Here is a 23,949-nt window from a genome sequence, read left to right as displayed (position 1 = left end):
TTAATATCAGTCATAGCCTTTGACCCTTTTCCCTTGTCTTTTTAATCAGTACGCTGATTGCTTATTATACAAACAACTTTTGTGGGGGGTGAGGGGGCATGCAGGAATTTAGCCAAGAAATGTGCATAGAGCACAGAAAGGGAACAGGAGGAAAGTCAACTGGCAATAGTAGAGAATATCACAGAAACTCAAATAAATTACTACTTTGAATTTGCTAACGAACCAGAAAATACACAACTTCATTAAAACAATGAAACTTCAGAAAACAAGAACACCAGTGGGGAGTACAAAACAACAGAGCAAATTTACAAAAATAAAATCTACCGCACATTTGTTTCATGATCTTCTCCCCCACATGTTTGCCACATCAACTGTTTGACCATAGTCTGTCTCATTACTTTATTGTGGCAAGAATAAAATAAGCCAGTAACAGTGAGATGAACAATTCACAGCATGCTAAATATCAATATATTCTCCCTGTCCGGTTTTACTTGAGTCTGTCTTTAACATGAAAAAAGCTGTCAGTGTTTTATGACTAACTATTCAATGGGCACATCCCAGAAGGAATAGTTCACATGTTCAGATACTTTAATTTGAGTTTGGGGGTCATTTTCCTTTATAAAGGTTGCTGTAGTATTTCATGTTAAAAGCAAAGGCAAAGTTTGTACCACTTTCTTATTACTGAAAGCAAACTAGCACAAAAGAGATATTACTGAAATACAAATAAAATGTATATAATAGTAAATGGTACATACAAAATTAAAATGAAAGTTTAGTTACATCAGCCTGTTGCTTTTCCTTTTAAGGTAAAACACAGAAGAACAATTCAAAACATGTATCTACTTGCTTTTCCTTTAAGAAAATAAATGGTTCACTCTTCACACTAGAGCAGTGGTTCTCAAACTTTTTTGTTCGCAGACCACCTGTATTTTCTTTTTGATCTCAGTGGATCACACAATAAACATTATAGCTGACTGAAAAATAAGCACATAAAAATCACTATAATACTAAGAATAACCGTAGACTTACCTTTCTTTGTTGTAATGCGATGGGTGGGCCTGTTTCTGTGAGCAAAGTTATTTTAAAATTGGAGTTTTAAAGAATGGTGTAGTGTTAGAAAGTGGTATATCGTCAGAATGTGGTACGTGTACCAAAACTTGGCCGGTGTAATGTCAGAAAGAAATATGTTGTCACATCGAAAGTGGTACGCTATCAGATTTTAGTACAGGTGCAATCAATTGCGACCTGATGGGTGTTTTCCTGTTGTCAAACAGAGGTACATTTACCATTAATTATACATTATTTTTTTTTGCAAACTTACACTGGAAACAGGCAATCAATTTCTCTAAAAAAAAAAAAATCATGAAAAACGAGACAAAATGAGAAGTCCACCGCAAAGTTGCACAAGTAAAAAAGGGTACAAGACTCATTGTATTGCATATGATAAATATTTGCATACTATTTTATTAATGGTGACAAAATATGTTAGATTACATTAACAATGATGTAAAAGACTGGAAAATCTGATACATAAAAAAAGATGTAAAAGACCAAAAACAGCGTAACGTACCACATTTGAATGGACACTTCCCTGCTTAGCCATGCGTGAGCAAGTACAGTGCGCTGCGTACCACTTTTTACTGCATACCTGAAAATAACACTACAACGGTTCTAGTTTACTTTTTATTAACACGAATTTACAGGGGCTCCCGAGTGGCGCATCCAGTAAAGGCGCTCCTCGCAGGATGTGCCATATAGCCTGGAGATCGCAGGTTCGAGTCCAGGCTATGTCACAGCTGACCGTGACCGAGAGTTCCCGAGAGTTGACGGGGGCTCCCAGGGGGCGGCTCACAATTGGCTGAGCGCTGCCCGGGTAGGGAGGGCTTAGGTCGGCAGGGGAATCCACGGCTCACCGCGCATCAGCGACCCCTGTGGCCGATAGGGCGCCTGTGGCTCTGCAGCGGAGCCGCCAGATCTGTGTTGTCCTCCGGCACTATAGGTCTGGTGGCATTGCTGTGGATCTGCAGTGCGAAAAATGACGGCTTGGAAGGAGCACGTTTCGGAGGACGCGTGTTCCAGCCTCCGTTTCCCGAGTCGGCGGGGGGGTTGCGAGCGGTGAGCCGGGGATACAGAAACTAATTGGGCATGCTGAACTGGGGTGAAAACCGGGGTAAAATAATTGGCGACGACTAAATTTATATAAAAAAACAAAACACGAATTTACAGAGAGGAAAAAAAAATGACTTCTTTATTTTTAAATTGGTAATTACAGCAGAAATTGATTTATGTGAATTAATAATCTGTGACGTTACATCCATGATGTACCAGCGCAGTCAGAGCTACGAATCTCCAGCTATAATCTTTTATATATATATATATATAGATATTTATAAAACAGAATGTTTGGATGCTGCACGCTGATTGGCTGTTGGATTTTTTACCCTGCAGTTAAATAGTACAATGCATGGCGGAACTTATTTTTACAGAAGCACAGTTCAATTAACAGTTTTTAAAAATGAGAGTCATTCCTTTTGTCACATTTGATCTTTTCAGAAGCATGAAAAAAACATGAAAAAAAACACAAAGAGACACAAAGATTTAACAAGTCAACAACTAAATGAAATCCAAGAAAATAATAATTCTTGGGCAGCTGGTGTTTTTTATTGATTTGATTAAACATAAATAAATGGTGACTTAAAAACAGTTTGTCTTAATTGTAAATGGTCTGTTACGATAATGATATGCTTCAGTGCGTAATTGAGCTGGTCTCCTGGGCGGAGGAATGTTGTCTTTTGTGTGTAATGTTTTGATGGAACAGGTGGCAACTTATTGGTCGTGTTACGCTTGTCTTCCAATGCTAAGGCCAAACATCGCAGCACCTGGTCATGGCGCCAAGTAAATCGTCCTTGGCTGAGCCACCTTATATCCTGTCAAAATGTGCCTTAATGTTGCAAGTAATGAACACAAAGGACATGAGGGATCCTCTCCTAGCCGGAGGTTTAGGTTTTGTGGTGATGGGAGAACATCATATGTTGACCTGATGAGGAAACTGATCCTGCTCTGTTCCACTGTCCATAAGTCTTGCCAGCCAATCTTGCGTTGAAAACCTACAGTTTAATGTTTACAACAAATAGAATCTTGTTTGAGGGATTATCTTTTCTCCAAAGCGGAAAGGCATATAATAAAACTGTTTTTTAAATTTTTTTTTATTTAAAACACTCTTTTTTTATTATTGTATCTGTTTTATAAGCGAGATAACACGCCAGGGCTTGTGCGTTCTGTTGCTTATGGCTTTGTTGGTTGAAAACATGAAGGCACAAAGCTTTGGCTTTGGCCACTGGCTTTGCTTCATGCCTCCAACTCAATTACAGTTGTATGTTAATGCAACACAACGCACACCCTGTCGTGTTTTATCCCTTACTTTACAAGCTGCTATATTGAGTGCACGTGAGCGCAATACATGAAAACTCCCTAGTACAGAATACACTTTAGACACTCCAAAAGTATGTATGACGGAGAGTTTAGACCTAGATATTCTCCATGTAGCGTTTTCTTCCTGCTCTGTAGCTCAGTTTTTAAGGTCTCACATTTTGGGTTTGCAGTGGGATCTATAAACTATGCTGCTGCTTCCTTTCTGTAATTATGTAACTTTTCCATGGACCACCTGAAGAGGTCCATGGAAAGAGATTGAGAACCACTACGCTAGATCAAATGCACAGTGGACCTGGCCCACTGTGTCTTTCTATAATGAAAATATTTACTTTCTGTTACTATTTTTTAAGTCTGGTTGTTGTTGTTTGATTTTGTTTTATATGTCATGGTTTTGTAGCACTAGCCAGGGCAATTGTAGTAATTGTTTCAAGCAGACAGTAGTTTTATTTTATGAAAAAATATGTTCATAGTAGAAACCTTAATATTAAAACAATTCCTGGCCATCTATCAGGTAAATACATTTCACAACCAATTTAACAAGAGAAAAACAACTTAATTTCCTTTCAAAATCTACTTCAGTTTATCCTGAGTACATGTCACTACATTATGTTCAAGAATGTTTGATTGTTTTTTAATGAGCTGAAGTCCAGTAGGTGGTAGTGGTGCATATACAGCATTTATATATATATATATATATATATATATATATATATATATATATATATATATATTATTTGAAGCCTTTTATAGATTTTGGTCATATGTTCTGATGAAAAGAAATCAAAAACATGGCGATCAAAAAGCAGTAACTTTATCCTATTTTCCATCTGCAAGTAAATTGTCTTTGGTATTCTGACAAAAAAAAGAAGACAGGTTAAAGAAATATGATATTTGTAAACTCTTGGGCGGGATGTTTATTTTAGGTTTTTTATTGGACTGTGTTTTTATGTATCATGGTAGGGTATTGTGTAAATGATGATGTCTTGTGATCTACAGATGACTCCTCTACTCAAACCTTAGCTTCAATCAATAAGTAATGTTCCAGGGTTTGAGTTCCATCTGAGTCCCAGATAATGTAACATTACACCTTGCTAGTCCTACTCTTTTATAACTAGTTTATTTGTGTATTGTGTGAACATGAGGCTGTTCTCAGCTTTTGTGGTTTAGGTGTTTTGTTGTTAAGGGACTCAAGTGAATTATTTACAGTATAAAATCAATACTATATTCATAAAAAAATGCTCCTAATGAAAATGAGAAAAACAGTACTTGTTTTAAAGGAGACCGGAATCTGAGAGCAATGTATACACAATGGACATGTTGAAATGTTGTCAGATTTTACTGGTAATACATTTTTGATTTATGTGTCTAGGATATGATGGCAAAAGAAATACTGTTGGTAGAATATCAAACAAATCAAACCTAATTTATGTAAAGCAAAAACCTGTGTGAGAACTCTGCTGTTTATATAAAAAAGAGAATCTCAATCTCTTTGCCCAATCTTTCACATTTACATATACCACAGACATTGGATAATCAGATCAGTTTGTGATAGGTATGTAATAAAATATATGTTCTGTATTAATCCATTTATTTATATATCTTGGTTCATATAAAAAAAAATTTGCTCAGTTTAAGAAAAAGTTTACACTGTTCTCCTACGACATAAATGGATAGTTTCACAGACTCAGATTAGCTGTACTTGTATGGTTGGTTTCACAGATCCTGAGTAGCACTAATCTTGGACTACCTTGCCTAAAGTAACATTGGATAGTCCAAGATTAGTAATAATGGGGGTCTGTGAAACCAGCTGAGACTTTTGTACTATTTATAGGAACTACAGATCTTTACTGTAAGCTAATTACTTACTCATGCATTTACTTGTTAAAGGTACTTTACCTAGATTAATCCAGTAAAAAAAAAAAACCAAAAAACCCCAAAAAAACTGTATAAATGGGTAATTGTATGTAAAAATAATGTGATATCTTGTAACAATTATAATTCTCCCTGGATAAGGGCGTCTGCTAAGAAAAGAAATTATACCATACAATATTGATCAGATATATTGTAATGAAAAAAACTACAGTTACTGTAACTAAAGTCACAACTGGATTCTGGTACCAATGGGAATTTTCTTTTTCTTTATTTTATACCCCTGTCCTGTGTGAAATTATAGTGTTCAGTTCCTGATTATCTGTTTGTATTCAGAAAAAAAAGTTGTTGTGAGCCATTTGAGGCTATATTACCAAATAGTAAGGCCATCACAAAACAGTAAAGAGCAATGTTGTATTTGCTCTTTGCACAAAAATAACGCAATTTGTCACCATAAAGCGATCAGGAAAATGTTTTTGTTTTATTGCATATGCCTATATGTACTAACTTACATTTGGTCTTTTTGCAGCTAGTTATGGACCTTACCCAATATGTAAAGGCTGCTCACAATGTTCCAAAGACAATGGATGCCTAAGCTGCCAGCCAAAGTTATTCTTCTTCCTTCGGAGAGAAGGCATGAGACAGTACGGTGAATGCTTACACGCCTGCCCGTCAGGATACTATGGTCTGCGAGCTCCAGAGATGAACAGATGCTCAAGTAGGTGTTAACATGATCAAATAAGAAAACAAATGGAAACAAATAAGGACTCTATTGGGAGTGTGTAATCCATTAGGTGTAGCAGTCCCAAAGCACCTGTTTAAAATACAAACGGGACATGCTGTATGCCTCTTTGAAATGAACTTATTCCAATTACAAGTAGTACACAGTTGTTTATGAAATTGTGAGAGTAACACATTTTATGATAATGGACCCTATTCATATTGAGTCTTATTCATGAAGCAGTTCAAAAGGTTGTTGTTGGGTACCTTGGTTACAATACCAAAAAAAAAAAAAATCAAACACACTTATTTAAATCATTGATATTCCATTCCCATTTAAAAGGTAAGTTACTTGTTATAAAATAGTCAGTAGGTATGCAATAATTATTATTCCAAAGTGATTCAACTTAATGAACAATGTGTTAAATAGCTGTCTTTTTCTCTTAAAAACTAATTGGAGCTGGAAACTATGTTTTATAATTGTCAACTCTCCCCTGCAGATGAAGTCCTCAGTGGAGGCATATATACAATGTGTGATGAAAACTGGTATTCACATTATTGAGCAGGTTGTGGGGATATATGGTGGTGTCTGTCTATCAGTACATCCGTCTATCTGCATTTCACAACACAATAAGTTATTCCATATACTGTAAATGAGTCATTTTAAAATACTTTACCATCATACTAACACCTTCTGTGCTTACTTTATGTCTTAAATACCACTTATTCAATTGTAATGAAACTTTTCATAGCCATTTCTTATTCTGTACTATTCTGTGCATACCGTTTATATGTCCTATTTGGTTTTTAAAGCACGTACCGTTCAGTTACAATTTAAATTGGAATCTTAACCTCTGTGTGAGTAAATATAACTATCAAATATTATTACACAATAAAAAAAAAGTTTTAGCCAGGAGGGATGTTGTACTTTGTGTGCTGGATGAATGCCCTTCCATTATTTCACAGCTACTGCCTATCTGGACAGACCTATATAAATTCAACTCACAAATGACCAGTAAAAGAAAATAGATGGAAAAAGTTAGCAAAAGCTGCTAAATGTTACCTTCCAAGTGAACAGAACCTGGACAAATAAGTAGAACAAAACAGTACATTGTCACATTGAATAAAATCTGCTTGTGCAGTGAACTTTGATGCGTTTGTAATTTAGTCATGACTTAATTATACACCCTTTCTTCGACCTGTGCCTTACTATGCTATATTGTTTTCACAAAACTTTTATCTAGCATAATCAGATATACTATCCAGTTAAAACTCACAAAAGCCGATTGTTGAGTTACTGAAACACTCTGTTAGCTGTTATACCAACAGTAAAGCAATATTAAAGCTACATTCAACGTTAGGTAGGTAGCAGCAATTGATGATTGTTGATGTATTGTTATGTAAAATACAGTGATTAACAGTCTGTCTAATAAAACTGAACAAACTACTGAAAATGATAATTTAACTGGTATCACAGCATATGTGCTTTTGTCTTGCTTTAAAGTAGTCTGACTTTTTTTTATAGTTAAAGAAAGAGGATGTATTGGCCTGTACATGATCTCTGTGCTCCCAGTCACCATGGAAACCAGTTATCAGGCCAGGCAAAGGGTTGTCCACCTGCAACACTCCAAGCAGATTCTGAAAGCAACCACTACTGAAAAATGTAGGCTTGGAAGATACAAAGACCACCCTTTTTCTAATCACAATTGTTGGAAGGAGGTCATTTTTGTAAACCAGGAGTTTTAATCACCAAAAATTGCTCCAACTTTAATAATGATAATCAAGGTCATGGCAAATCAACTTTAATAATGATAATCAAGGTCATGGTGAATCCATTGGACTTGGTGGGTGGCCCACTAGATCTCATTCTAATCATCTACAGATACAGTGACCACATCGATTAGCGCTCAATAGATTGTTAGTAGATGGCAAGTGAATGCCATGCATGCTTTTGTATTTCCCCAATTTCCCTCACACCAGCAAACTGAGGATGCACAAGTTTGTACACGTCTTCAGGCTTTAGTGAATTGAGGCCATATGTCTCCTATCAACTCAGTAAATACACACTAAGTCCAATGTGGCTTTGCAAACTACTGTGGGCTTCACTGCCAAAGTCTGTAGCTAAAGCTAACCATGTTTGTTTCATTGCTTAAAGAAACAATAACTTGCTGGAAACGTTTGAGATTCCAGAGCTTATTGTAATCAATACAGATTTTGTATCTGATGACTTACATCTGAATTTACTAATACTTCAACATGAAGGGCTTTATTATATTTGTAACACAAGTCTAACATTTGCTAGTGTTCTAACATCATCTTTTAACAGTAGCTAATGGACTTCTGGATTTGTTAAGCATAGCTGATTTAACTGGAGAATAAAATCCATTCAGGAGCCTTAAATGTGCAAGTGTGTTTTTTTTTTCTTCCGTTTGTACTTTATGTTTTTAACATTAGTCTCCTTCTCCTCTAGACAAAACACAGCAGTGTTTTTGAAGGATATTATCCCATTTTTAATATATCAATTGAAACCGGCTGTTGAAATTACCAATTTCATACATATTGTATCATTTGGAAAAATGCATTATATTAGTCATGGAAACGTTCCTTCTCTAACTATTCTGGGTTACGTTCCTGCAATTGAAGTATTGCGTTTCTGTTACAGCAATCAAATATACATTATGAGTTGCCCGCTGTTTGTAGCAAAGTGACATGTTGATGCAATCAGTTTAATTCATCCCAATTTCTAAATGAGTCATGATTGGATTGATAGTGGAACTTGTTGGCAATGTGTTAAATCAGCAGTATTATCCAACGAGCCAAGCATCTCTGAGCTTGACATCATTTTGGGCATCAGAAATCATTTTTTCATTGTTTATCGGTTTGCCCTCCAAACCACAGTGGAAAAACTTGCTTACCACAAGTGCTTAAGGATTAGATATTGCTTGGTGGACTGTGTTAGAATGCACTTGACAAAAATCTGGATTGGAAAATAATCAGGTTGCAATTCAATGAGTTTAGGAGTTTCTGGGAAGTTGTTTCATTTAGATTTCTGTTTCATTCTTATTTGGATCATGTATGGTCATACAAGTTTTTGTTGTATTCTGAATAATTCTTAAATCTGGTTTCATATACCCTGATTAGCACTAAATCTTGGACTTACCAGGTAAACTAATCTTTTGACAAAGTGTCATTTTCAGTGTCTTCAATAAAGACATTGGGCCAGATTCTCAAAGCTGGTTTATTCCAGGTTGTCATTAGAAAAAAAAAACACCAAATAAAACTACAAACAAACAAACAAATAAATAAATAAATAACGAATACTTATAAGCTTGTAAATTAAATGTCTGAATTGTTTATTTCTGGTTTGGTATGCTTTTTGCCTAAGAAAATATGCTGATACTGATATGGGGAAAATCTAGCCCATTGAGAGGGAAAGGCATTCAGGTATATTTCTGCTATATAAACAGTGGCAGATTAAACTCAATATGAATCCTGCAAGAGTTTGCCTTTTTAAATTCACATGATTATCTTAGTTTTTAGCTATGCCAGATGCAGGGACCTCATTAATTCTTATTAGTATCCCTAGAGACACCTACACAGGACTTTAAAGGTGGTGAGGAGGTTAATCCTATACAGTTGCTAACCTTGTTCCAAAGTCATCCACTTCTGTGGTCACGGAGGACGTATTAGGAGTTGAATTGCCATTCTCATCAGAGATTATCACTTTAGCACTTTAAAGCATATAATGTGTTTGAAGAGAAGAGCGAAATTCATATTTAATTATAGGTTTTTTTAAGTTCTACCAGTTGATTCCCATTAGATTTTATTTTAATGACACTTCACCCATTTCTCGTGGCTGGCAGCTGGTGAAAGACTTGAGGCTCCTTTTCAGTAACTTGCTGGTACTTTATGTAAAGCAGTGTTTTAATGAAAAAAGGGTGAACATGTGCAGCTGCTCTGCTTAGTAATGTGGGAGTTGCAAACCATATGTATGTTTATTATCAATGGCCTAGGAGGAATTAATTTGCTTTGAGACATTAAATTAAAAACAGCACAAATTTAACATCTGTGATCGGTTATGGTACTGAGGGATCATTACTACTGGTTTTTGTATGCATGGTTTGAATGCTGTGTCACATTCAAAAGTACACATTTGTTGAACCCTAATTACCATAATGTTAGGAATAGTACCTGTACCATTTTACAGAAAGTTGCTAACAGTTATATACAGATTGCTCTTTAAATACAAGATGTGTAGTACTACTACTAACAGTACTAACACATTTACAGTTGTAACAGGATTTATTATAAAGCATAGTACACAAAATGTGACACGATTTAAATTGAAATGAATGCATTCAAATGTAATTAACTTGTCTGTAACGACCTTCAGCAGCGTGAGGCTGATGGGGGTGATTAATGTAGGCCCTTCTGTGCCTGAAAACTGTTATTTAATATGTTTATTCATTCTAGAATGAACATTATGAAAAACTAATCTTTACTGTTATATTAACATTGTTGTCTGTTATAGTATTTGATGGATCAGTTCTGGAGTTGATGAATAATGGTTGCACATATTACAGTATTAACAGTAAATGCAAAGAAACTGATATAATTGGTGTGAATTCTGATGTAATGTCTTTGTAAGGAAATAAGCAAATGTTATTAAAATGTAAAAAGCTATTATTAGATTCACTGGAGATGTAAATGACTGAAAGACACAGAACATGTTGGTGCTTAAAATGAGCAACAGATTGTAATTGCAGTGAAGGCACGCAGGTGATGACAGGTTTGGGTTAATTGAGTAAAAAAACCTTCATGGTAACACAGCTGCTTTCAAATTATACATCTGATTTATGAGGTGCTCAAGCCTTGTATTCAGTCTGAATGTGCCTAAAAGGCCTGACATACAGAATGATGTTGCTACGCATGTGTATACTGACTGTAGAGTCCAAGTATATAAGATTGTGATGACTTAAGCTCTCAGGGTGATGGGTTTGTTTAGACTGAGAGCAATTCTGAAATGCAGTTAGAGTCACAATCAAGTAGATGGACAAATAAAACCATATCTTCAAAGTGCAGCACAGGGAAGGTTTTTACCACTTTGGAATGTTGACGGTAAAAGCGACTGGGTGGATGTTCTGATTAGTGGGCAAGATGTTTCAAAACCATTTGGAACCTAACAAAGATCAATGAGTGTAGCCCTTATTTTTAAATATTGTTTTCTGTCAACTGCTGACACCCTCATAGTCCCTGCAGCTCCCTCGTGAGCACTGGGTAATATTGATAACAATTAAGCAAGAATGATTCAGCCCTTATTAAAGTCTACCATTGTATTTTTGCAGTTTCCCCTTGTTTTCACCATGTTTATACCATGCTTATTAATATTCTATACCTCTATGGGCTTTACAATGCTTTGGTATGCTCCATGCTTTCACTATGCTTAAATACACTTTACTAAGCTTTTACTATGGGGGATCGTTTATAAAGATATGGCTTATTCTTGCCATGGAATAAAAAGCTTCTCTATCGTTATTATGTCCGATTTTATTTAGCAGATTTATTTATTTAAATGATTGCCATTGCAATGTAGTTGTTTTTTTTTATTGTCATTAAACCATTTACTTACTCAACCCATAACAAAACACTGGTATTCCACCTGACAGAAAAACTAGTCCAATTGGTATTTAGAAAAATAGTTTTCAGTGCTGTACTACATTAAAACTGTTTTATGTTTTTGCATATTGTAGCAACTATATTATAGCTAATAAACACGTCCCTTGAGTAAGTATGTACTTCAAAGACTGCAGCAGTAAAATATGAAATGCAGTATATGTAACACAGTATGTAAAATCATATTGAATGATAGAAGCATAACCTGAAGCTTACATTAAGTTGAAGGTTTCCAGTAACAGAAAGCTATAAGGACTATTATAAATCGAAGAAATCCTGGAATCATTTTTTAATATAATCATGCTAAACAGTAACTCATAAAAAAGTTATTTGCAGTGTCTGAAGTGCTACTTACTATTTAAAATCAGGATCCTATGTCAGTGTTCAAGCTCTGTACGATATGCAGTGTTTAGGTGGTAACTGAGATTAATGGACACCTTGGTCAAATTTCAACATGGTCAGCATTTAAAAAAGGCATATTCAATGACGTATAATGGCACATAAAACCAGAGTCTGTTAGGCCTTTATTATTTTCATGATCAAATGTAAAACTAGACATATTTGAATCAACTGAAATAAGACACACTGAAGTGGTAGCTGAAGCATAACTAGTCTATTATTATAATATTAAACATGCTGAATTATATACAACATTTGTAAGGTTTATATGCAAGGATTGTTTATATCGTTAAAACCACACTTATAATGGGTTTGTCTCTAGTTGGGGGTCATATAGATGGTGGCTGGCCAGACCAGAGTAAACTCTTTAATCCCACTACCCCTCCCTGGGAGAATGACAAACAGTGTCAGTAACATTGTTGGCTGACTCCAAATTTAGTACTACCCAATCTTACCTTAAGTAAGGAAGTCCAAGATTTATTGCTGATCGGGTCTGTCAAACCAGACGTAAAAGGCTCCGTGTAATGGTACAGTCTGTTCACCAGCAGTTCATTTTGAAAACCTCTTCACATCTCGAAAGTCCAGCATGGCTGGCTCCAATCACTACTTAGAGGGAGAACTTCTAAGAAATGTAGTTGCTAATTAAGAGCTTTGCTGGATGCAATAATGTCATATTGGATAAGATGCTACATTCCTGGTTCGACTACCGGCTACATTTGTTTAAGTTTTCAGCTTTTCATGGAACCATCCGCTTCAAATCACTTAATCAAACTGATAAGAAATTAAGTGAAGTGATATACAAATAGGAAGGGGTAGCTTTTCCCTGTAAGGCCTATGTGTAAACTGTACTCATGTTATGATTAGTCTATTCATGGTGGGTGATCAGTAGTAAGGTAGAGTTGGGGAAGGTGGAAAGGGTGGGGGATATTCCACTAAGAGCAGAAATTAAAAGAAAGAAATGGAAATAGAAATGAGTAGTAGTGCGAAAGCTGTAGGTGTGGAGGTGATGTTATCTGTATTATTATTTATTTCTTAGCAGACACCCTTATCCAGGGCGACTTACAGTCGTAAACAAAAATACATTTCAAGATTCACAGTACAAGTATTAATACAATTAAGAGCAAGATAAAATACAATGACTTTGGTTCTAGCAAGTACAAATATATGACAAAATACGATTCAATAACGGAGCAGATAACAGTGTCAGTGATAGTTACAGTAGGATATAATTAAGTACAAAATACTACAGATTAAATGACACTTGACAGATTACAGTACTCTAAAGTACAGGATTAAATGCAATAAAATAGGGAGCAGATAAGAGCAAGTAAAGCACATTTAAGGAAGAGTGATAAGTGTCCAGAGGGAAAGGATGAGTTCAATAGGTGCTGTCTGAAGAGGTGAGTCTTGAGGAGGCGCCGGAAGATGGTCAGGGACTGGGCATTCCTGACATCTGTAGGAAGGTCATTCCACCACTGCGGGGTGAGGGTGGAGAAGGAGTGGGCTCTGGAGGCAGGGGAGCGTACAGGAGGTAGAGCCAGTCTTCTAGTGCAGGAGGAGCGGAGTGGTCGAGTGGGGGTGTAGGGAGAGATGAGGGTCTGGACGTAGCTGGGTGCAGTCTGGTCAAGGCATCTGTAGGCGAGTACAAGAGTCTTGAACTGGATGCGAGCGGTGATCGGGAGCCAGTGGAGTGAGCGGAGCAGTGGAGTTGCATGGGAGAAGCGAGGCAGAGAGAACACCAGGCGAGCAGGTTCTGGATGAGCTGGAGCGGACGGGTGGCGGACACAGTGAGGCCAGCCAGGAGGGAGTTGCAGTAATCTAGGCGGGAGAGTACCAGGGCCTGGACCAGGAGCTATGTGGCATAGTTGGTGAGGAAGGGTTGGATTGTTTGTATCTTGCTCAGGAAGAATCGGCAAGTGCGTGCCAGAGTGGAGATGTGCTGGGAATAAGAGAGGCAGGGGTCCAGGGTGACTCTGAGGTTCTTAGCTGAGGAGGAGGGAGAGAATGTGGTAGATTTCAGAGGAATGGAGATAGAGAGATCAGAGGAGGGGGAGGAGGGAAAGAAAAGGAGGTCAGATTTAGAGGGGTTGAGTTTGAGGTGATGCGAGTGCATCCAGGATGAGATAGCAGACAGACAGTTAGAGATATGGGAGGGGATGGTGGAGTCAGAGGTGGGAAAGGAAAGGAAAATCTGAGCATCATAAGCATAGAAATGGTTTGAGAAACCATAGGATGCGATGAGGGGGCCCAGGGAGCAGGTGTAGAGAGAGAACAAGAGAGGACCAAAGACTGACCCTTGGGGGACTCCTTTTGAGAGAGGGCGAGGTGTGGAGGTTGCTCCACACCAGGTTACCTGGTAAGTGCGGTTGGAGAGGTAGGAGGAGAACCAGGCCAGAGCAGTGCCAGAGATTTCCAGGTCAGCGAGAGATGATAGTAGAATAGAGTGATCGACAGTATCAAAGGCAGCAGAGAGGTCGAGGAGAATTAGGACAGAGGAGAGAGAGGCAGCTCGGGCAAAGTTTAGTGAGTTAGTGACAGACAGCAGGGCGGTTTCAGTGGAGTGAGCAGAGTGGAAGCCAGATTGGAGAGGGTCGAGCAGAGAGTGGTTGGACAGGAAAGCAGAGAGCTGGCGGTGTACAGCCCGCTCGAGGGTTTTGGAGAGGAAGGGTAGGAGGGAGACAGGATGGTAGCTCTGGAGGGAGGTGGGGTCGAGGGTAGGTTTTTTGAGGAGGGGAGTGATAGAGGCTTGTTTGAAGGCAAAGGGAAGGAGACCAGAAAGGAGAGAGGTGTTGAGAAGGGAGGAGATGAAGGGAAGTAGAGCAGGAGCAGCAGCTTGAAAGAGCTGAGTGGGGAGAGAAGGTGGAGAAGGAGGGTGAGTTAGTAGGGGATGCAGTGGGTGTAGGGGTTGGAGCAGGAGGGTGTGGGGGGGAGAGGTGTTAAAGAGTTTGCGGATATCTGAGATTTTAGAAGAGAAGAGACAAAGTCATCAAAGGAGATAGAGGAGGGAGGAAGAGGGGGAGGGTTAAGGAGGGAGGAGAAGGTAGAGAATAGTTTACGTGGGTTGTTAGTGGAGGCTTGGATTATAGATTGGAAATAAGAACATTTAGCAGAGGAGAGAGTAGAGGAGAAGGAGGAGAGGAGAGAGCGGTAGAGGTCTAGGGCAGCAGGGACTTTGGTTCTCTTCCATTTCTTTTCAGCAGATCGCAGTGTGGTTCTTGCTGAGCGGAGCACAGAGGAGAGCCAGGGTTGGGGAGGGGAGGGGCGAGCAGGTCGGGAGGTGTATTGTTTCAGTGCTCAGAAAATCTGGTGGAAATTGATTTTCCTATTTCTCCAAATTTGGAATCTCAACAGAGGCCTAGTTTGAAACAAGTGAAACAAAACCGAATAGTGTTTTACAGTCCAGTACAATGTGGACACCATACCCATCGTCTAACTTGGATAACGACAGAACAGTTTGTAACCCATTTTGTTGTATCTTTTACAGACACAAACACAGAAAAGTAACAGATTTCAGTCAAAACATTATGTCTGGGGAAATAACTAAATTAAATATCAAATAAGTTATTTACCATCCAGCATGATTCATACAGGGGTACATTTATCTCATTGTATGTCCCTCTTTTTTGTTTACAGGATGCAGAATAGACAACTGTGACTCTTGTTTTAGTAAAGATTTTTGTACAAAGTGCAAATCTGGCTTTTACGTACACAAAGGCCGCTGCTTTGATGAATGTCCCGAAGGATTTTCACCTTCAGAAAGCATGGAATGTGTGGGTAAGGGATTCAACCAAATCTGATTGTTTTTTTTTTTGTTTTTTTTACCACAATTGCAAATTTTTTAATGGGAGAAGCAAAACCCTAATGTTATGTTGTATTAAACAATAGTATGCATCAATTTAAGACACGTATCCTTCGTGGAGCTGTACAATTAATCATTTACCTTAGTCCATTTGCATCTTAAAGAGCAACTGGTATGGGTATGAAAAGTCTATTCACCTCAATAGAGCTCCCAGAATCATGTCTACCCTCACAGTACATTATGTATACCAGAATGTAACCATTAACCTGCCCCCCTGCAGATCTCTGCCTCTATTGGATGCAAGTACTGTATTACAGTAGTTGTTCTTTAGGGGCTGGTTCACAACACTATTATTTATTCAAAAAATGTTAGCACAGCTAATATCAGTATGCTTTTGTTTGACAGATTATTATTATTATTATTATTTATTTCTTAGCAGACGCCCTTATCCAGGGCGACTTACAATTGTTACAAGATATCACATTATACATTATTATACAGATATCACATTATTTTTACATACAGTTACCCATTTATACAGTTGGGTTTTTACTGGAGCAATCTAGGTAAAGTACCTTGCTCAAGGGTACAACAGCAGTGTCCCCCACTGGGGATTGAACCCACAACCCTCCGGTCAAGAGCCCAGAGCCCTAACCACTACTCCACACTGCTGTCTTTTACTGTCATAATACTCTTTCAGGAGGTTTTTTTCTGTATTTCAATTTTCTTTAACGTGCTCATAACCACTATAACAAGACACGTGATGATTATAAAATATTTTCTGCCTCAACAAATATCCATGCATATCACCATTCTAAATATCTACTAATGCACTGTTTAGCATAAGGTTGTGAATTTAAACTGCAAAAGAGTTACTGTAAGCTTTTTCTTTAGCATTATGCCAAGATAGTTTACATACTATGTTGTGTTTCAACAGAGGGTTGTGAGGTTGGTCCATGGAGTGAATGGGGAACCTGCAGCAGGAGAAACAAAACATGTGGCTATAAATGGGGTCTGGAGACCAGAACTCGCCACATTGTAAAAAAGCCACCCAAAGACACAATGCCGTGCCCCACTATTGCAGAGTCCAGAAGGTGCAGAATGGCCATGAGGCACTGTACAAAGGGTAAGCGGCTTCTTCTTCTTCTTCTTCTTCTTTGCCATTTATTACAGACTTAAACTAGACACTGTGTGGACATTTTTACCTATAAGATTTTCTGTTTTCATTATATCCTGGTCTAACTATTCTGGAAGTTGATTCTGGAGCTATCCCTAATTGTTGAGTATATGGGCTATTTCACATTTTGGTCTTCTTGACTTTTTTATACTGTAGTTTTACCTTGGCATGTCACATTAAGTGGTTACAGTCTTGAGAGTCATTTCTGTCAAATGCACACAATTTAAACTGATGCTGACCCTTATGTTTACAGTTAAGGCAGATACAGATGTTATTAAAGCAGAGCCTGGCAAAGTTGGGCACTGTAACTAAATACATTTCCAGACATTATTTCATGGCAGCTTGACTATCGAATGAGAAACTGCTGTTGCTATGATTCTAAATGGAGAACACATTATTGAATAAGTCTACTGCCTTTAAATAGTGTTCACTTATAGAGCAATTTGTATTTGGTCCCACTTAACTATCCATATGTTTTTCTAAAGCTGTTTTCTATAATACTTTGTAAGAGATGTGTTGTTGTAATACAAATGGAGCAACATTGTGTCTTTTTTTAAAATCCAAGGAGCCATGTGGCTTCTTATGGAGTTAATGGTACTGGAGTCCCTGAAAGTTGAACATTAGTCTCTAGGTCATACGGTGAGTTTCAAATCTTCGGTAGTGGTGTACTATCTATTAGAGCAATGTTTCCCAAAGTGGGGGTCGCGACCCAAAGTGGGGGTCATGACCCAAATATGGGTCAAGGCAAGGTTTCTGATGGGTTGCCAAACAATCTAAAAAATATGACGTTCAGTACACACTATTAAGAATTTGTTTCACTATACAACTTCTTAAGCTTATATTAAAAATTAATATAATTTGCATACAAATCATTAACAGTAATTATGTAAATAGTGTATTGTTTTATCACCAGTCTTCTGCTTTAAATATGAACCCAAAAAAGAAAGCATAAGGTGACATTTTATGTGTGGTTACTTGTGATTTTGAAAACACAAGTAAAAGAACTCTCAATTACCATCTCATATTAACTTTGGGTTTTCTTATACTGGCGACGAGGATGATCCACGTCCTCATGTGTCATTTGTTGTAAAGTACTGGCTCACAAAATCTTGAGACACGGCATCCAGATTCCGCTGGGAAAGGACAAGTTTTTCAAGAAGAAAGCTAATCAATTAGCTAAACAGCTAGACATTTTTAAAAAATCAGTCTCTGTCTCAGAGAAGGAGATGAATGTATCCTAGCTGGTTACAATGCATATTGCAAAAAACAAAAAAACTGCACAATGGACTGTTGTCGGTATGTTTTCAATGCTTGATGTTGAATTGAAAATTAAAACTGGTATTCATTATGTTGCAACACAATTTTAAATTGATATAGTAACGCGGAGGTAAAGGAAGCAATCCAGGCAAGTATTCTGGTCTCAAATGCACGGTTTATTTTACAAGAATGAGCAGTTCAATAAAATAAATGCAATAAACAATAACGAACACAGGATGAATAAAAGGGTTTAATAAACAGGCAGGTAACAAACACAAAGCTAACAGTTTCTGCATGTCTGACTCGGTAATTTAAAAAAAAAACAGGTTCTCTCTCACAGCTTCAAAACTCACACGTCACCCAGCCCCTCCCTGTTCCATTTTGCTCCGTCGTGCGCACTCCCCCAATCACAGGCACGCATTCCTGTCCCACCACCCCATTATCTCAATGCACCCACATAGTCCGTTAATCCCCATGGGGGGGGGGGGGGGGTGGGGGGCTCTCCTGCAAATGCATGTCTGTGATCGGCTGCAGTCCCATTGTTCACCCGAAGGGGACCCTTAACTCATAAACCTGGGCTGGCTGTCATGTGATCCAGGAAATGACAAAGAACTAATGAAATAATGCTTTAGGAATGCGAAAAACACGATTCAAATTTGGTACAGAATCTTACTCTGGAATATTTTACAACATACAAAACATTTGGTGTTTGGTATTTGGTAAATACATAAGCTGGAACAATTTTATTTTCTTAAAACACGAAAAGTGATTTTTCTTATTTAAATGTACAGTTTAAGGTCAATGTGGCATGGCTATGAAATATCAGAGTTATCTTAACTAATGTATTCTTGTTGTTTTATGCACTTTCTGTAATTTTCTCTTTTGTCACATCCTGGTTTCATTTTAAAACACCACTGTTGCTTCTATAGAGCACTCAAAATCATGTCTAAACCTGAATGTAACCATCGTCCTCCCTGCAACTGTATGCTCCTGGTGGATGTAGGATAGAAATACCACAAATGCTCTGTGTGCTATTACTTGCCTATCAGCAAATAATGCCACATAGAGCATTTGTGGTATTTCTACACTACATTACGATAATTAAGTATGCTACACTAATATCATAATTTTTACTAACAATTAATTTAGGATGCAAGTGGTGGCCATCATGTTTTGTCTTACATTTTTCAGCCATTCATAACATTTTTATTGCTAATTATGATTGAACTGGTACAACAATACAACTATACACAGTATGTAGATAAAGCCTATAAGATGCTGATTTGTGTACGGTGTCATAAAGTAGGAACTGGCAGATTAATTGAACTTTATTGAACTTCTCAGTATTGTTTATTAAGACAAGAAAGAAAAGAAACAACTCAACTACTTTGTCGGTAGGACTCATTAAGAATCCTTGGAAGCATTAATGGCAACTCAAGTTCTTTAATTCAGACTTTATTAGAGACATCTGCATTTTTTAAATTTTTTTAAAAAATTTTTTTAAAATTTAGTAGTCGCCAGTTTTTTTGTTTTTGGTGGTTTTCTCCCCAATATTTTGTCCAACTATTTTTGTTTAGCTCAGCTCACCGCTACCACCCACGCCCTGACTTGGGAGGGCGAAGATGAGAACACACTGTCCTCCGAAGCATGTGCCGTCAGCCGTCTGCTATTTTTTACACTGCAGACTCACCATGCAGCCACCCAGAGCTACAGCGTCGGAGGACAACGCAGCTCTCGGGCAGCTTACAGGCAAGCCCGCAGGCGCCTGGCCAGACTACACGGTTTGCTGGTGCGTGGTGAGCCGAGAACACCCTGGCATACCTAACCCTCCCTCCACCAGGCGGTGCTCTGCCAATTGTGTGCCGCCCCCTGGGAGCTCCCGTCCTTGGTCGGCAAAGGAATAGCCTGGACGTCCAGATTATAGGGCGCATCCTGCACTCTACGCGAGTGTTTTTACTGGATGCGCCACTCGGGAGCCCTCTGACATTTGCATTTTTAACACATATTTTATGATAGAAGCTTTAACTATCATTGTAGATATTAAGGACAGAAGCAGCTGCACACACTACAGATAAAATATTGTAATAGTATATTTTTCCCTATATGTAACCAGCAATATTACACAAATACCCTCCTAATAATTTCACCATCTTCCCCAGGTACAACAAATCCTCTATAGAGATTCAGAATCTGATGCCACTTGGTTCCAACAATAGAGTCAACCATGTTTACTATATACAGAACCCGTTCTTGCAACACTACAAAACACAGGGGTGCAGTTTCATAACCATCTCTACACAGCTGATCTGAGATACTCACCAAAAACGTATTACAGGGAAAAAAAAAGAATTGTAAACGGGGGTTCGTCATTCCCTATAGTTACGCCCCTGCATGTTTTCTGAGCAGTATTCTTAGTGGGAATTAGCGATATCTGACTGATTTTGGAATGATGGGTCACATACTGTATACTGTATAACGGGAAATTTTGGCTTTTTTTGTATTGCCGTTTTTCTCAAGCACGTTCACAAAGAAAAACGCCACAGTTTTGTATTTCTACTGTTTACTTAATGAAATCTGTCTTCTAAAACAGTATCTCATTTACTCATAGCATCTACAGGGTCACTGCAGCAACTTGGCTAAGAACAAAGAAGGCCTTCTAAAAATGAGTTACAGCATTATCATTATATAGAACTTAATTTTAAGATACCAGTAACTGGAAAGGATTAGTAGCTGTAGTACACTTTAACGATAGGCATTTGCTAACTCTCAGTTTTAAAACGTAGCTCTGTTTCACTAACATAACACAGTGGGATGATCACAATATCATTTTGTAATTTTATGACAGTATTGCCACGTAAGAAAACTTTAACAATAAAGCCGAAACAAAAATGCTTTCACTTTAAAACTATTTAATAGACTAGCAAGCACTGGCAAAATCAACTCATTTTTATATGGTGCAGAACTCATTTACAGTTCCTGATCGCATCATAAATTCCAGATTTTCTAAATCCATTGATGTAAATGTCTGGTCTGCTTTTCATTTTTTCAAGCAAATTGGCTTCATCACACTGCCATCCTCATATTCACTTTGACATCCGACACTTCTTTCCCTTGCCCAGAGCTTCTTTAACCTGTGCTGCACACCAGTCTGTCAGAGGCCGGGATCACTCACTGTATGCCACACTGTGATTGGTGGAAGAATTATTGGCAATCCAATCAAAACCGCCAAAATAAATTCCCCGCCAAAATATCCTGTTATACGGTATTTGGTGTCTCTACGGTCACTGAAGTGGAGCCACAGTTTGACTGTAAAAATTCAATGCTATGGTGAACCCTTTGTTGCTGGGGTTTACCTAACATTAGCAAGGCAGGAACCAGATGGTGAAGCACTGTTCCTCTGTCATGGATTGGTTACACTTATAGAGGTGTCCAGGTGTCACTGAGAATATCATTATCAGATACTTTAGCATGTAGAGCTTCCTTTTTAAATTTTCGCAATGTCTTATTTATGCTTTCCCTGTAATTAAGTTGTCTGCCGTGCAACAGAGACACAGAGGTTCATCTCTGTTTTTTTAGGTTCTCAGGGACACCTGTGGTGCGTTGCAAATCCTGAAGTGGCTACAACAGCTGCTAAGTTCATAGATGGCTTTTCTGGATACTTGTTCAAAAGCAGATGGTGTTTTCAGTGTATGGCAGTTATCATGTGTACCTTGTTTTTTTTATGTTTTATGGCTAATAATTAATGTGAGTTTAATTTGAATGGCTATTTATCCTTCATGGTATTGGCATTGCAATATCAACATATAGTATGACAGGAGTACCCCTGAGGTGACTATTGAAGCTTACAACAATATCAAACTTGATACAAAGCATAGCAAAAATTCATAATTTCTGCTCCAAAGATTGGATAGCCTACCACCTTGATAAAACCTATCCTATAACATGGTCAGAAAGAGATATTAATGGTAGGTACAGAAGGTGTCACCAATGAAGCATAGAATCGTGTACAGCTATGGCCAAATGTTTTGCATCACCTAGAATTTTAGGATTGAGATTAAAAAGAAACTATATGAACATAATTTATATATTTAATTTAACATCATGTAATCAAAGAGACTACAAAATTATATTGCACAAGTCTACCGGAATCCATAATAGTAGTACTATTAGATTTCGAAATGTCACATTTTTCATTTTTCTTGTTAAGTAGATGGAAAACTACAAAACGGTATGTCATTCAATATGTTAACATAACATTATTCAGCAGGTTTCATTCGACAATGAAGCAAAATTAGTTAATTCTATAGGGTGATGCAAACCTTTTGGCCATAACTGTACCGTAATTTGTAGCTTTTTTTTTTTTTTGTAAAAGGAATAACAGTAACTCAGAACAATTTTCCACATTGTTGCCTGAAATAAATCTGGAATGAGGTATTAGAAGTGTAGCCAGCAACTTATGACTGCCAAAAGACAGGTGATGACTATCAGCTTTTAAGGCCAGAGTAGAAAGATAGCTCACAGGGATTTAATCACTCTAACACCGTGGTTATACATGTGTTTTATATAATAGACTATAGCCTCTAATGACCAGATTCCTTAAGTCTGATAATCCTTCAATATTACAATCTTTAAATCAGTTTTAAATATAAATTGAAAACAAATGTGGTTGTCTATTTTCTGGAAAAAACTAATAAAATCAGTTTAATTCAAAACCAGTGCTACATTATTGTTTATTATCAAAAGGGGTTGAAAGACAAACTGACCCCCCCCCCCCCCATGATTACCTCTTCATGTGTTTTAAACACTATTGATAAATATAAAAGCTGTTATCTTACAAAAAATGAAATTAGTTTTGCAAACACTTTTCAGCACATCGTTCCGTTATTAACTACGCAGGAGACTGTACTACATCTGTCACCAAAATGAGTGTTTCTTGTGAACAACTGCCATATTTCAGACTGAAAGTGCAAACAATCTATTCTAAATTCTGAGGTATAACTAGAAGTTAAATATGAAAGACTACAGTCTTATATTTGAATGTAGTAAGAGTTAATAAAGAGGTTAATGTATGCAAGTTGATAGTTTTACTATGTCCTATAGTAAGCAAAATGACACACATTATTAATCCGTAATAGGGAATAAAGGTACTCTGTTTGATAAAATTGGAGCAAGAAACAAAAACTGTTGTAGATACTTCAAAAAGTAATGAAAATCTCCCTAGAGCTACTTTCAGCATACTTTATGAGATATCATGAGTACCAACAATGTTTGCCAGGCTTGGACTCCAAAACCTCCGAGCTTAGTATGGAATGTATTGCTGCAAACCTGAGTGACTCCTGCTTGCGATGGTTCAGGCCTAAGACCGTAGCAAACCAAAGGAAATCAGCATCAAGCCTGACGCAGAGTGACTTTCTTTTAAATGAGAAGCAGTGATGCCCAACAGGCTTTCTTTTAAAGCAGAGCCAACCTGCCCGATCCTGATAAATATGCCTCAGCGGTTCAGTCTGGAAACTATTAGAAACTGATCCAGTTTGAATAGTTTTCATAAACACAAGACCCTGACCATTTCGAAAAAGTCTAAATGTCTAATAACTACCTCTAAGGAAATATTTATAATGTTGAT

At 37.6% G+C, this 23,949-nt stretch overlaps 1 protein-coding gene across 1 annotated transcript in view; it reads left to right on the top strand.

Moving 5' to 3' along the window:
* LOC117394283 (R-spondin-2-like) overlaps positions 1-23,949 on the top strand; it is a 64,247-nt gene that overhangs the window by 20,640 nt on the left and 19,658 nt on the right. Inside the window, exons 3-5 of the mRNA XM_033992401.3 lie at positions 5,831-6,019; positions 15,727-15,867; positions 16,830-17,018. Coding sequence (XP_033848292.1) covers positions 5,831-6,019; positions 15,727-15,867; positions 16,830-17,018 — 519 coding nt within the window. The remainder of the gene's footprint in view (positions 1-5,830; positions 6,020-15,726; positions 15,868-16,829; positions 17,019-23,949) is intronic.

This window comes from Acipenser ruthenus, chromosome 3, assembly GCF_902713425.1.
Source record: "Acipenser ruthenus chromosome 3, fAciRut3.2 maternal haplotype, whole genome shotgun sequence".
Classification (NCBI taxonomy): domain Eukaryota; kingdom Metazoa; phylum Chordata; class Actinopteri; order Acipenseriformes; family Acipenseridae; genus Acipenser; species Acipenser ruthenus.
This window is presented reverse-complemented; position numbering and strand designations above follow the sequence as displayed.